General features: G+C 46.2%; 1 protein-coding gene across 1 annotated transcript in view; it reads right to left on the bottom strand.

The window, feature by feature from the left end:
* Positions 1-1319: 1319 nt before the first annotated feature.
* The window catches only part of CDR2L (cerebellar degeneration related protein 2 like), a 113359-nt gene continuing 99824 nt past the window's right edge, over positions 1320-14854 (bottom strand). Inside the window, exon 5 of the mRNA XM_069200106.1 lies at positions 1320-9066. Within this exon, the coding sequence (XP_069056207.1) occupies positions 8181-9066 (886 nt within the window). The 3' untranslated portion in view covers positions 1320-8180. The remainder of the gene's footprint in view (positions 9067-14854) is intronic.

The following is a 14854-nucleotide window of genomic DNA, read 5'->3' as shown; positions in this document are numbered from 1 at the left end:
CACCCTCCCGTCGGATCTACGACAGACCCAGGACTTTCTTTCCTTCAGAAAACTCCTCAAGACATTGCTCTTCGAGCAGTAGCAGCACCCTCCCCCCCCCAGCACTTTGAAACCCTGACTGGTATGTAGCGCGCTTTACAAATTGATTGATTGATTCATTAGATTAGATATGGATTGATATCCAAGCTTTAATCGGCCTTATGTACCCTGTTGCAGCGTTTACAGTTTGTTGAAAATCCATAAGGTAAGGTGTTTTTTTTTCACTTGTACACAGTGCATAAAGCACTATTTCTCCAGTGGCACTAATGCTATTTTCCAATGAGCAGATAAGTGTAATTAATGTTGCAGGTAAATAATTGTCTTGTAGTAAACCTTCTTTCCAATTATTTCATATACGTCCGTTCAAACCTGTCATCTATTACTTCTCAGGCAATATATTTCGAAAAATGTGCCAGAAAATTCACCATTCAGTCCAGTTTCTTGAAAAAATTACGTTTGGAATGCAAAACAACTTCTTCTGTTTTATTGTCCTACAAGTAGCTCTTGTGAGTCTTGGCCTGTGTCTCAGCAATAAGGGCGGGGTATCTCACTTTTTAACAGCTCCTTTGAATTCTTGTCCTGTCTTGGTCAAGTAAGACTAAGGGGGTCATTGTGAGTTTGACGGATGGAAAGGCCATCCGACAAACTGCAGGAGTCAGGTTACCGCCAGTGTGGCTGCCTTCCCACAGGCCCCATTATGAGTTCCCCGCTGGGTCAGTGGGCGGAAACGGTGCTTCCTCACTCTGGCTCAGCGGGGAACAGCCTGCAACATTGACGCCGGCTCATAATTGAGCCGGTGGCAATGTTGCAGTGCGTAGGGTGCACCAGCACCCATCGCGCTGTTCACTGAATGCAGATAGTGAACAGCGTGACGGGGCTGGCCATGGGGGCACCTGCACTGCCCATGCAAGGTGCATGGGCAGTGCAGGGGCCTGCTGAACCCCATCTCCGCCAGCCTTTACATGGCAGTGCTACCGCCATGTAAAAGCTGGCAGAGAAGGGGGTCGTAATCCCCAGGGCAGGGCTGCTTGCAGCGCTGCCCTGGGGAATTAGGACCGCCGGCACTGCCAGTCCCTCCTGTGGAAGTAAACTGGCAGTCCGACCATGGCGCAACCGCCACGGTCATAATGTGGCGGTTAGACCGCCACCAATGCGGTCGGACTACCGCTCTGCACCGCAAGACTGCCAGGGGTCGTAATGATCCCCTAAATGTATTACTGTATATTATTTTGCAGAATGAATCTAACAAAAATGCAATACAAAAAGGAAGACATACACCAAGTATATTTGCTGGGTCGTTTTACTATGAAGAGAAGAAAGCATATGTAAATAGATCTGTCTGATGTACAAAAACAGCAATGTTGGTCCTCTTTAACATAAGGGAATAATATCTTCCCCACCTTCCACCATGGACAAAATCTTAGGCGAGCATCTGTTGGCATGAAGATAAATACATTGATACAAAGGATAAACGCACCAGCAGATCATGAGTGAAGCTGTACATGGCGGTAATGCAACATATAGCACAGCAGTTAAGTTGCCTACTGTGCATGTTCATAAGGCATGGAGCCGCCCGCACTATGCCCAGACGGGTGACTCGGCTTCTGCAGCTGTTAGTATGGCTTCAGGCGTGCTCAGCGAAGGCAGATTAATACACAGTGCAGCAAGTGTAGAAAGCATAGGGTTAGCCCTGTGATATAGAAAACTGCGTTAAAGAACTGTTGACAGTTCGCTACATAATTCCACAGGTGAAATCTGGGGGTGGCCAGAGAAGGAGGGGTTTCCCAGCATGTAAAAATAAAAGTGGTTAGTAAATCTTCAAGCTAAAAATAAAAATTGGATAAACCGCTTCTTAAAAATGTGATCTTGTTATACACAGTTAACATACATAATTTAAAGCATTAACAATACATTAAAAACACTGATCCGTAACATGTACACCATTCATGAATGCAATGTGTCCTATGGCCGTGGAAGATAAAATACTTAACTTTGCAGCCAATGGCACACCAAGCAGCGGAAACTACCCCGTGATTGTATCACCAGGCTGGTAAGATGGGACTCGTCGTTCTTTCTTGCAGAAAACATCAGCTGCAAAACTAAAACTGACCTCATGGATGGACGAAGGGCATCAGCCAAGTTCAACCAGAGAGGAAGTGGAAGGGCATGCCAAACAAGGATGAAGTGGTAGACTAGGAAGGAATGGGAGACTTTGAGAGCAATAGGGTCAGCCATCAAAGGAGGAGGGTATTGACCATGGAAGAACATTTTCCAGGGAGGAAGGAGTCATCCAGCGAGGAAAAGCACTAAACACTCAAGGGAGGGAGAGGTATTTAGAGGGATATAATCCAAGAAGACAGGTCATATGTTGAACAAAATGTAGTCACCTATACCGAAGGCAATAGGAAAGGGGTTAGCAAAGAAACAAATTGCTATCGGGGGAGGGAGCATTTAACCAAGAATAAAAATGTCACCCTTGAATTGATCAAACCCCATCTACCTTGCTCCAAGAAAGGTATGTTCTAGAGAGGACGGGGTCTACTGTGGAGAACGGAAGCTGAGTACAAGTGTGCTGGGGAGACCTCTAGGGGCAGAGACCAAACATTAGAAGCAGTGCAGGGATATTTCAAATAAAATGTTACTGCTGAAAGGCCTGCTGTGGGAGGCTGTGCGTGGGTTACCAATGCCATAGCTCTGAGCTTATCTTATGTGCATTCACGCAATGGGAAAGGAGGCAGAGATATTGACGATTCATGCAGTGTTAAATCATAGGTTCTTTCAAAAATATAAATACAATATAAGGCGCTCTTCCTTGGATTTATCTTTCCTAAATCTGGGTCCATTTTACCTGGTCCGACATCCTATTTTAGGTTTACCGGAACAAGTTGCTTTGAAAAAAGTGCAGCTTTATTTCTTTGCACTCTTGAAGAGAATCCGGAAGTCTCATATTTAGGAAAATATACTCTGTTTTCAGTGTTTCTCGCTACCATAAACAGCGTTTCCCCTGAAAAATAGCAGAATTACACCATTCTGTTCCTAAGACTGTAACAGGAACAGTATAGCAAAGTCGTGTTATGTCTAAGTCTGTAACAAAAAGTCAGCAGCACCTTTCTATATGTAGACTTCTGAAAAGACAGAGCCGTAGCACATTCCTGATCTGTGGTATAAGCACCGCCAGCTATCATGCCATTAACTATGTAATAGAACACACAGCAGCACCATGCTGAATAGAGCACGGGATTTGCTTGAATCGAGATGTGTAATAAATAAAACAGCAATTCTGAACTATGCGGCTAGAACAATGCTGCTCAAGCACCTGGTACAGGAGCATCACGCTGCCTATTATTTCTACGAGAGACGCAGCATAGAGGTCCAATCTACATCTCCAACCAAAGTAGCACAGGGCTCCAACGTTGTACCTGAGTCATTGCTAGTACGCAGAACCACTGTGCTGTTTTCAAATCTGTGAGGTTGCAGGTGTTCAAGCAGATTTTTTGGCTTTTAACTGCGTTATTCCATTTCAGGGAGGTGGCTTCTTCTGTCAGAAACCCGTGTTGTCCCCAAAGCCTTTCTAGGCTTGTGAGCTCCACGTCAGACAGTCTGGATCTTCAGCAGCCTGGCAGAAAAGAGACCGACTACTCCCGTCCAGAGTATGGGTGGGAGACTGGGGAGTGGGTAGGGCGCTCTGAACTCCGCTGTAGCCAGGTCTAAATAATATACTTACCCTTATTACCCGGCCTCTTTAGGGCTGAATAGTAGCACAACTGGGTGTAACTCACACAGGCTCCAAACACAAAAGAAAAAATGCTGTATTTGAAACCTGAATTTTAAATAAGAAACGTTGACTACCTTCACTCCTGCTTTCAGATGAAATTCCGTGGCTCTCCTGCCCCACCTATCCCTCAAAACATTCTCATTCTATGGCATCCAAATCAAGAATACTTTGTCAGAATGCTAAGTAAGCTGCAGCCCATGAAGTATGAGGGCTTGCAGAAAATGCTAAGTAATAGAAAATGTGGATGTGTAATTCAGTGGTGATTCCTTTCCTGCCTGGAGTACTCTTGTCAAAAGGAGCATATAGATTGGAAAGTTAACGGAAGGTCTACTAGGAGAACCATGAGGACCTAAATGTGTTGGTTTCATATAGAATCAAAATTGTTACCTACCTACTTGAGACTGCCTTCCCTGCATTTACTGGCCTCATCTGTGAACTGGATCCCTACAGGAGTTGGAATTTCCAATTTGAGCCAGGTTGTGAGGAGTCTGTGGACAGTAAGCCATGCACACAAGTACCTCTCCACATTTAACTTCAGCCCCTTGAATGGTCTATCCTTGGACAGATCACTGCTCTGCTTGAGGCCCTGGCTTCTTGGGGGCCATGTGGACAGCGAGGCCTCTGGGAGTGTCTGAGAATGGAGATAGAGAGGCAGAATAGCCATTTTTCTCACTTTAGTTTGTGGAATCATCTGGGCTAGTGCTGACATCAGAACGTCCCTGGACTGAAGGGAGGATTCTGGGAAAGGGAAGCTTGAACATAATGTGGATGGAACAGTTCTCAACTGGAGACAGGTTGTACATAGCCTTGGGTATGAAGTGGACCGCTGTCAATCCCTCCAAGGGGCAGAATCTATGCAATGCCAAAGAGGATGCTTACTCTCACTTCTTATATGGCAACTATCCAGAAAGGAGGACACCTGAGCTGTTGCTGTACTGGCTGGGGATTGGTGAGGCTTCCTGTGAGCAGTTTCTCCACCTGAGTATTGCTGCACAGAGGGTGGACCCCAGGAGGAGAACCTCTTAAGGAGGCTCACCTCACTGCATTGTGCCCTTTAGTCAATGGATCCTGGATACCATTGGATTTCCAATTTGCTGTTGCACCCTTGCACACAGTATTTATGTGATCCGATCAGTGGTCTTCCACTGCTGCAGTGAAGAACAAGTAAGGCTGTGATTCTACTCCTCTGCTGCCAGAGAGGGCTTCGAAAAAAGACTTGCTGGTGGTTTTCTACACACTAGCCATGGAGGCAGCCCATTGTTGACTTCTTCCTTGGGACTTGCCCATTAACCAATATTCATCCTCTCACCATTTAATTACTCTGCCACCCACTCTTGAGGCAGTAAGACTAATTTCTTGTCACTACAAACTTTGCAACTTCAGCTGTTCCTCAGCTGCAACAACAGCCAGTTCCTCAGACTTGGTAAAGCCCTTCACTTCACCAAGGGGCCCCACCAAGGGCATACCACCAAAACTGAATCCTGGGAAACAGCAGGGGTGGCTTACAATCAGCAATAAGGGCACAGGGTTGCTATTGAGCAGAGTGTCACTGTGTGCCTCCTTCCTATGACTGACATACTAAAAAGTGATGGATGTAATGCTTGAATTAATTTCAGCCACTGAGGTGGCATGGTGTGCAAAATAACGAGTGGCTGAGGTACGTCCCAGAGTAAGTACCAGTGACTGGGATTAATTAAAACGTTCTATCCATCACTTTCTTGTATACGTCAGTGTGATGCCTAAAGTGAGAAAGGTATGCCCTGACGTGGGTCCCATGCACACTTTGCCACTGGAACCAAGCTGTATCCGACGGGTGGTGAGCTCTAATAAGGATGAAACCGGTTTTGGGTTGCTTTTGTTCCAGTTCCAGGAGGCTCAGGTTTGGCAGTTTGGACTGGACTGTTCCTGTTGGAGTAGGGTTAAGACTGATTTGCATATACCTGGGTCCAAACTGGGGTGAAATGGTGTGCAAAGTAATGATGGACTGAGATGCGGCCCAGAGTAACTACCAGTGGATAAAGTCACTTCAAGCATTCCAGCTATCACTTGTTTTGTATACTTCAGTCTTTTCTATGGTTGAGATATTTCTTCCATTCCCAGGAGGATAAACCCATGTTTATTAGTTTATGCAATGTCCAGATTATTTTGCCATTGTCAAGTGTATACTGTGCAAGATGTTGTCATCTGCAGCCTAGGGTCACCTAAAGCTCTTACATCTCTAAAGCCCCCTTGTCTTTTTACAATATTTAATACCAGGGCGAGAAGCCGTACACATAATCCCCTCAAGGCACTCTAGTCTCCTGTGCCTCCTTTCCAGTCGAGCTCAGGATACTCACCCCTGAGAGGGCATTATGTTTTATCCCTGAGGAAGATGTGGTGGAGGGTCCTGTGCGCCATGAGCGTGGCCCCTGGCTGTGCACCTCTAAACACATTCCTTTCAGAGAACAGAGGTCAGAAGGAAAGGAGGGGATAGATAAAACAGAGTTGTTTACATACATGTATGACGTATACACGGTAGAAGAGGTCAGCATATTCCATTATTGAAGTAATCTAGAAAAAGGGGGGGGCGACCTCAATCTCATGTGAGGAAGGGCTGTGTCAAAGATGGGAGGCACAAATAACAATCTTCCTGCAGGAATGGAGACAGAGAGCAGAGAAATGCTTGAGAGAAGGGTATGTTCATGGAAAGAGAAGAAGGTCGTAGCTAGAGACCAAGTAGACAGCACAAGAAGATGAAGGCTACAAAGATGAGGCTTACCTATCCTCAATATCGAGGTATCATAGGCGTATGTGCATTGTGGGCAGCAGCGCAGGGGGTCGGCACGCTGGCTGCATTACACCTTGCTTTTCATTCTGCGAGAGTGCTCTTAAACGGAACATACATCTGCGCCTGTTTCCATTGCTGCTGTTGTGTGAGCTGCAGACTCGTGCAGCAACAATACACAACACTTTAAAGTGGCAAGTTGGCCTTTTCAATAGATGCAGTTTGTGCAAGCAAAGCGACTCAAGGAAAAAATCTTTACCGCACTTAGCCGTCTGTTTTTTGGGGCACTTTTATCTCTCCATTCTGGGTTGGCAAATGGGAATGGAGTATAGTTGTAGATGTAGTTTTACACATGATAAAAACGTCCCCTTTACTGGCATGAAAAGTCGAAATAAGGAAGAAATACCATGTGAAATGACTCCAGAAACCCCCTGGAGAAATGCTGCAGGTTGAAAAGGATTCTAACGTAATTTGGAGGAACCTGAACAAAGACGCTGTTTGCACACGATTTTAGATTAATTGAGAAACTCACGATGATGGCCTAAATTTGTTTCACTGGGTACAGCCATCTTGATTACATCACCACCACAGAATCTGCCATGAAAAGCAGAGTACTCTGCATAGGCTGATCTCTTACTAAAATTAAATTGTAAGTGCATCCGAAGAAATACTTAGAAATAGTCTGGCATGCTGCACTGACGTCACTGTGTTAGTGACATCACCAAGATGCCAAACCTAAGTGAGGAATTTTGAGACATTTGATTGCTGCTGCATTAGTCACAAACTCATACAATTCTCAAATTACATAGCAGCAGTGATGGACATGCTTAGACATATGCTCCATTTAAAAGAGCAGTTATTTAAATGGCTCAGACAGGCATTATTTAATGGAACATATGAAAAATGTATGTGAGCAGAAGAAAAAGTGAATACCACACACTTGCGTCTAGGGGTGGAAGTACAGGTTCAGCCACTTGGTGTAAATATAACAATACAAAGTTCTGTGTTTGGTCTTCAAGTGTCTCCAGTTTGCAACAAATATTTTCATTGAGAATGCTTAACAAAACCTGCCGAGTGAAAGAATGGCTTTGCTGAGGAGGCCTCGATCCCTTTGAGAGCAACAGTCTCACGTTTCTCTGTAAGATGCAACTGTGCAATGAAGATTGACTGGGTTGCCCAGAAACCATCACTCAACAGCTTTTAAAATGACAGTGAGATGTGAGAGTGGCTGGTCCCTGCAGAGCATGAAGTCACAGAGCGGAGACAAGATGCGTAGGGATGCTCTTGGAAGGCAGCAGGTCATGTTGCAGATGATTGGCCCAAATCCCACATTCAGCAAGTACAGGAGAGCTCAATGTTCCCCTGACACCACAATATTGCTTTTCTGAAGGGTGAGCAGGTTAGACTCACTTCTGCTCAGGCAATCCTTAAGTGCTCAAATCCGATTCCTTCCTTTGCCTCACAATGAATACTTGGCAGGTCTTATCTTCACAGGAAGGTCGGAGGTGACACTGACCATTCAGAAGGCAGTGCGCAGACAGGGGCAGTGGAGGGGACAGTGTGGGAATGTGGAAAAAGCACACTGGTAGGAGCTTCACGGCCTCACTTGCCATTTTTCTTGCTCACTTTAGTAGCATTGATGTCTGCTTTGGTCTTCTGAATGCGTGTAAAAATTTCCTTAAAGAGGGCCTTGTACTCAGGCTGGCTCTGCTCCAACCGCTTGTCCACGGCCTCAACCTGCTTCTTCAAGCTTTTTCCCTTGACTTTACGCTCATCCAGCTCATGGCCCTCGGCCCGAAAGTCACGAATTGAGCTGTCCCGGGAGATGGGTCGCGATGTCTGGACGCCAGTATGGCGTACACTCTCTTCATGCCGCCGGCACTTGCTTAGCAGCTCCTCATACTTTTCTAACAGAGCATGGTACTGCTCATCCACTTCACGTAGGATGGACATGCCTCGCTTGCGTACATTGTTGGCATGCAGAGTGTAGTTGCCTTCATGCCTGCTGGCTGCATCCTTGGTGACAATAGCATTGAGGGCTGTGTCGCTGCAGCTTTTGCGGACTGGGTGGGTCATGGGGTCAGACATGGATTGATCATGGCTGCTCCCCCGTCCTTCTGAGATGTCAATGTAATCGGTTTCCGGAGCGTTGTTCAGAGGCTCCAAGAGGACAGCAGCAAAGTTGTCCTCTCTGCTGAGAAGATATTTCTTCACTTGCTTCATCTGCTTCAGCTCAAGCAGCTCATTTTCTAGCTCTGCAATGCGCAGTTTGCAGCCCTCGACCTGGCAGACCTGCTGTTCCAGCTCAGAGTACTCCTGTATGACTGACGTATACTCCCGTTCTACCCTCTCCTTTCGCTGCTTCTCTTGGCTCACCTGGGAGCGCAGTGCATCCACCATGGCCTGTAGGCGCTCGTTCTCCTGCTCCAGGGGCTTCTGGTTGCTGAAGTCAAGGGAGGAGCTGTGCACTTGGAAGGCATCCTCATACCTGAAAAAAGAAAGAGGGAAGTAGAGAAGGCAAACAGCAAGTGAGAAACAAGGCTAATGGGGCCTCCTGCCTCTTCATTGATGGGCACTTGGAGACAGAACAAAAATATAACACAAAAAGCTGAAAACAATACATGTTCTGAACGTAGCTCACTTAAAATTAAGTGGATGTTATTAGGTCATCAATTGCTAGGAGGTGAAACCGGAAATAGTGGCGGAGGGGTTAGGATTCATCACCAGGCTATCTGCTCCAGCTTGCTGCTTTAGGAGGCCAAGTCAGGGCACATAGAGCAGCGGAACTGTGCAGCAGAGGAGGGGCAGAATGGGACTCTACAGCGAGAATGTGGAGAGGACTGCACAGCAGGACATCATGTTTGTCACCACAGTGGGGCGGGAGAAGGTGCATAACTGCTGCAGGAGAGGGAGTCTTTCCTGGAGGAGGGCTAGGCAGCAGAACTGCACAATAGGATGTACCAGGGCGAGCTAGTGCGACAGGAAGCAGGGCTGGTTTTAGGACAGTGAGACTGGTGTGGCCGCACTGGGCGCTGACCTAGGCAGGGGGTCGCTGACCTCAAGAGGGGTGGGGGTGATGTGTTCAGCAATAACTTACAATTTAAAAGCACCTGCTGCAGAGTTCTGTGTGCATCCAGCTTTCATGAAACAATTAAAATGTCAATATAACTCTTGTGATTAATATCCCTGCTACATAGAGAGAGATTAAGTTTTGTCTAGTGGCAGTTGTGACTTGCAAATAAAATAGTGCAGAGGGTTAATCTGCCTGCTGAAAAGAACACGTTCTGTGGAGATCACAGATCTGTATTTTATGTGGACAGCTGAGTGGATTACTGCTTTTATCACAGAGATACGTTTGTTACCCCAGTTCAGAAGATACAACCCTTATATAGAACAGTGACTGTTACGAACTGTCATCGAAGTGCTGCAAGCAGACTGCATCACATATGTTAGGACATTATGTTTGTTCCCCAATCTTTCATTATCTGTTCCTAGTGTTGCTAAAAAGGTTTGTTTGGGTAGATATACATTCTTATTAGTAAAGCCAGCCTTGAATAGTGCTTTAAAACAAATGAAATGTATGTGAGAGAGGGCCTATGGTGAGATGAGGGATGCTTTTGCCGGTGGTGGTGAGGAAATCCAAGGAGGAAGTCATGGGGGTGCCATAAATGAAAGTTGCACTGGGTGACACCGGCGCTGAAGCAGGCCCTGGCAGGAAGGAATGGGTCTCCTCAGCCAGACAGGCCATGGTCTCTGCCTTCCATGACTAAATGCTTTTTTTAGGTCGAGCATTCAAGACCTCTAGTATATACTTTAGTATATACTGCTTTGTGGGCTTCAGCAATACTCACAGCTTTCATTTGTTGGTTTCACAGCCCTTTAAAAATCCTTGCTGCTAAGTGGTTATTTTTTACTATTTGGTCCTCCTTTTCCTGGGTTGTTCTCTTCTACAGGAGCAGTCCCGTATTAATTGCACCTTTCCACTTGTCCTACTTTAGCAAATGGAAAAGGGACTACTTTTTCCTTTCTGTAAGAGCACTCCACACGGCGCTCAATGTTTTCAGTTGCACTGCAGTTTAAAAAAAATATATGAGGCTACGAGACAACTAAATCTGTTTTCCAGTTATTCTTTGGGTTCTGACCAGTCCGTTTTGTGAACACATTCCACTGCCGACAATCCCTTTGTCCCGTTGCTTCAAGCACTGCTGCTCCACACCCTGCGCCACCGCAGACTGACCCTTGTTGACTATTTTGCAAGCTACAAATATGCCTGTCTGGCACGGTCTGGCGGTCTCCCAAGTCCGTGTTTCCATTTGTTTAGGGGCTTTCAGTCTGTAACCGAGGTGTACTGTGGGCCTCGCCACACTACTTTTCCTCTGTTGCCCTCTAGTGGCCACCTCTGTGAATGTCCCTTTAAAAATATATTATTCTTAGAAACGAGCTGCTGCAGGCCCACCATTCATGTGCTGCGTTTAAAAAAACAGTGCGTACACTGCATGTGTGAATGATTTCAGCATGTATGGATCCCACAAGCAGTACTTGAAAACCCACCTTAGTGCCTGTTTGCAAACACTGAAAGTGCTACATACAGTTACATCTTAAACTATGAACAAAAAGGCTGCATGCGAACATCATATGCTTGGCATGCAAAGAAAATATTGGCTTGAAAATAAACGTTAACATGATTGGCGGAGAGAAAAATACCTAACGATAATGTGTCCGGGTGTATCTTCCCACCTGGCACTATACCACTGATGTGATGGGAACCCAGTCAAAACACGGCGATAGTAGTTTAAGAACAGAACCAAGGCCTCTCTGGGGTGGGTCGGTTGGGGGGGGGGGGGCGTGTGGGGGGGGGGGGGAGGGTGTAACTCCTGGCATATAGTTAGCACAAAATACCACAGTAACACACAAACTACATGCAATAACAAATCAAATAATAGACTAAAAATCCTGCATGTAACCATAAATGTTGTTTCAATGTTTACTTAAGGTCGTCTTTTTTTAAAATAAAAAATACTGGGAGAAAATAATTGAAGATAGATTGATAGAGTTATAGATGGCGCAATGTCATCTGAAAACCACATTTCAAATCCTCTGTTTTCCCTTTCTGAAATCATTTCAGTAGGCATGTTAGTCCTGTTGTTGAAAACTAAACCACTGAAAAGCTACAACTCCCAAAGTTCAATGAATTACTTAATTAAAGCCTGTCCTCAAAAGTGGTGCCCTGAATCTGGAGTCAGCTGGCAGTCCTAAAAGTAGGGAATACCTGTGCACTTTCCCATACTTACTGCAGCACTTACACCTGGTGCATTCCGCTGCGAACTTGGAAGTGCAGACTCGCCAAAGAAAGACGTGCAAAGATTTGCAAATATCTCAAAGATTGCCAGTGTGCGAGTGTTCATCTCATTTGCATTTAATTTCCTGATTACCTGCCTCTCAACCCAAGTCATAACGGCACCGGGAATGTCCACAGCTACCCTGTAGGGACCACTTACAAATGAGTAAAATGTGTAGGTTTAATAGGGCGCTAGAGTTTCACTGCAACATGTAAAATGGGCTTTGTGGGTCACCTGTCAGATTTGCACGCCGGCTTTCCGACATTTCCTAATCAAGTAATTTGTGAACAGAATACGTTTTGTGAATAGGGCTCTTTATGTTCCAGCCTCTGCCACTGACACTCTGTGTGATCCAGTGAACCAGCTGTAAAACTGTTTCATAGAAACAAACCTAGGCTCCTCCAACCTGCTTTGTGTTCTATCTACCACATTGCCTTAGATCCCAGTCTGTTTTTGTGTTTCAGGCCGCTAAAACTACATCCTCCACGCAAGCAGGCACTACTGAAGTTAGTTATGTTTTTGCATTCAATATGCTTCCTTTAGGCAGTCTGCACCACTAACTATTAGCCATGCTGTACAGAAGCCACACTGGTGTACAACATAGCAAAACAAATTGCCAATAGCACTTGTATAGGCGAGACCTATTGGCTTTGCCAATGCTTGTTCTTGCTTGAGTTGTTTCTGTAATAGGCCTTTTGCTTGTCCCTGGAGATCCAGCAATTAGGTTGATGGGATTCCCAATGTTGCATCTCAACAAACACTTGCTTTGGATGTTGCTGTTTTATCTGGTGTCCCCTTTGTCCATATGTGCTAGTGTCTCAGTAAAATTATATTTCAGAAACAAACCAGTCATACTTTGCTGTGAATGACCCTGGTTGCTTCTGCATTTCCAGTAAACAGGATTACAATTCTTAAGTGCATTTTCAGAGTTGTTAATGTAAGACTATCTGCAGGCAGGAGGCTTCAATTGTGCGTGTTCTGGGGTGTGTCTTTTATGCCGCTTCCCTGTTTGTATGTTCATGGACAGCATTACTTTTGGTATGTTGGGGGGCTGGTGTGCATGTATGTAAAAAGACGCATCATGCTGATGATATCAGCCAGTCTGCTGCATGTAATGCCAGATTAAAATGTTCAGTGTGGTTGACTGTTGAGAATGAGTGTAGGAAGTTGGCTCTGTATATACTATCTCAAAGTGAGTGACAGTGTGCACAGAGTCCAAGGGTTACCCTTAGAGGTTGATAGTGGCAAAATTAGATAATTCAAATGCTCTATTTTGTGCTAGTGTGGTCGAGCAGCAGGCTTATCAGAGGGTAGTGTTAAGCATTTGTTGTACACACACAAGCAATAAATGAGGAACACACACTCAAAGACTTAACTCCAGGCCAATAGTTTTTGTATAGAAAAATATATTTTCTTAATTTATTTTAGAACCACAAGATTCAAGATTTGAAGTAAATATAAAAAATGCAAGGTACTCCACACAGGTAAGTAAGGAACTTTGAGTTAAAGCAGTAGTACACACAGTATAGGTTAAAATGGCAATAAGCTATTTTAAAAGTGGACACTGCAAAAATCAACAGTTCCTGGGGGAGATAAGTATGGTTAAGTTTCTGAGGTAAGTAAAGCACTAACAAATTCAGTCTCCTGGGCATAGGCAGCCCACGGTTGGGGGTTCAAGGCAACCCCAAAGTCACCCCACCAGCAACACAGGGCCGGTCAGGTGCAGAGGTCTAAGGAGGGCCTAAAACACTTAAGCGCCTATGGAGAACAAGAATGCTCCGGTTCCGGTCTGTTGGCAGGTAAGTACCCGTGTTCTCGGGGAACAGACCAGGGTTTTTTTGTAGAGCACTGGGGAGGGTGCAAACAGGCCCACAAAACACACCCTCAGCGGCACAGGGGCGGCCGGGTGCAGTGTGCAAAGTTGGCATCGGGTTTGCTATTGAAAGCAATGGAGGGACCCAGGGGTCACTTAGGCGATGCAGGCAGGGCACAGGGGGGCTTCTTGGGCCAGCCGCCGACTGGGCTAGGCAGAGGGCCGGCTGATGGTCACTCCTGCACTGGAGTTTGGTTCCTCTCGGTCCTGGGGGCTGCGGGTGCAGTGCTGGGTCCAGGCGTCAGGTTCCTTGTTACCAGGCAGTCACGGTCAGGGGGAGCCTCTGGATCCTCTCTGCAGGCATCGATGTGGGGGTGCAAGGGGGTCATCTCAGGTTACTCACGAGGTCGCAGTCATCTGGGAGTCCTCTCTGCAGTGTTGGTTCTCTGGAGCTCGAGCCTGGTGCGTCGGGTGCAGAGTGTGAAGTCTCACGCTTCAGGCGGGAAGAGTGAGTTCTTTAGAAGTTGCTTCTTTGTTGCAAAGATGTTACTGTTGGTGAACAGTGCTGCTGTTTTCTGGAGTTTCTTGGTCCTTCGGTTTCAGGGCAGTCCTCTGAGTCCTCAGAGGTCGCAGGTCCCTGTCGGATGCATCGCTGTGCAGGTTCTTTGAGTCTGGAGACAAGCCGGTAGGGCTGGGGCCAAGTCAGTTGTCGTCTCTGTTGCCTCTACAGGGCTTTTAGGTCAGCAGTCCTTTGTGTAGGTTGCAGGAATCTGATTTCCTGGGTTCTGGGTCACCCCTAAATACTAAATTTTGGGGTGTGTTTAGGCCAGGAGGGTGACTACACCCTCTTTGTGCCTCCTCCCTGAGGGGAGGGGGGCACACCCCTAATCCTATTGGGGAAATCCTTCAAACTCAAGATGGAGGATTTCTAAAGGCAGGGGTCACCTCAGCTCAGAACACCTGAGGGGCTGTCATGAATGCTTTGTTCCTGGCCACAGAGTGACAAAGGCACTCTCCCCATGTGGCCAGAAACTCGTCTGATTGTGGCAGGCTGGCAGAAACTGGTCACCCTAGCACTAGGAGTCGGACTGGTATTCAGAAGGCATCTCTAAGATGCCCTCTGG

The sequence above is a fragment of the Pleurodeles waltl genome, chromosome 7 (assembly GCF_031143425.1).
Source record: "Pleurodeles waltl isolate 20211129_DDA chromosome 7, aPleWal1.hap1.20221129, whole genome shotgun sequence".
NCBI lineage: Eukaryota > Metazoa > Chordata > Amphibia > Caudata > Salamandridae > Pleurodeles > Pleurodeles waltl.
This window is presented reverse-complemented; position numbering and strand designations above follow the sequence as displayed.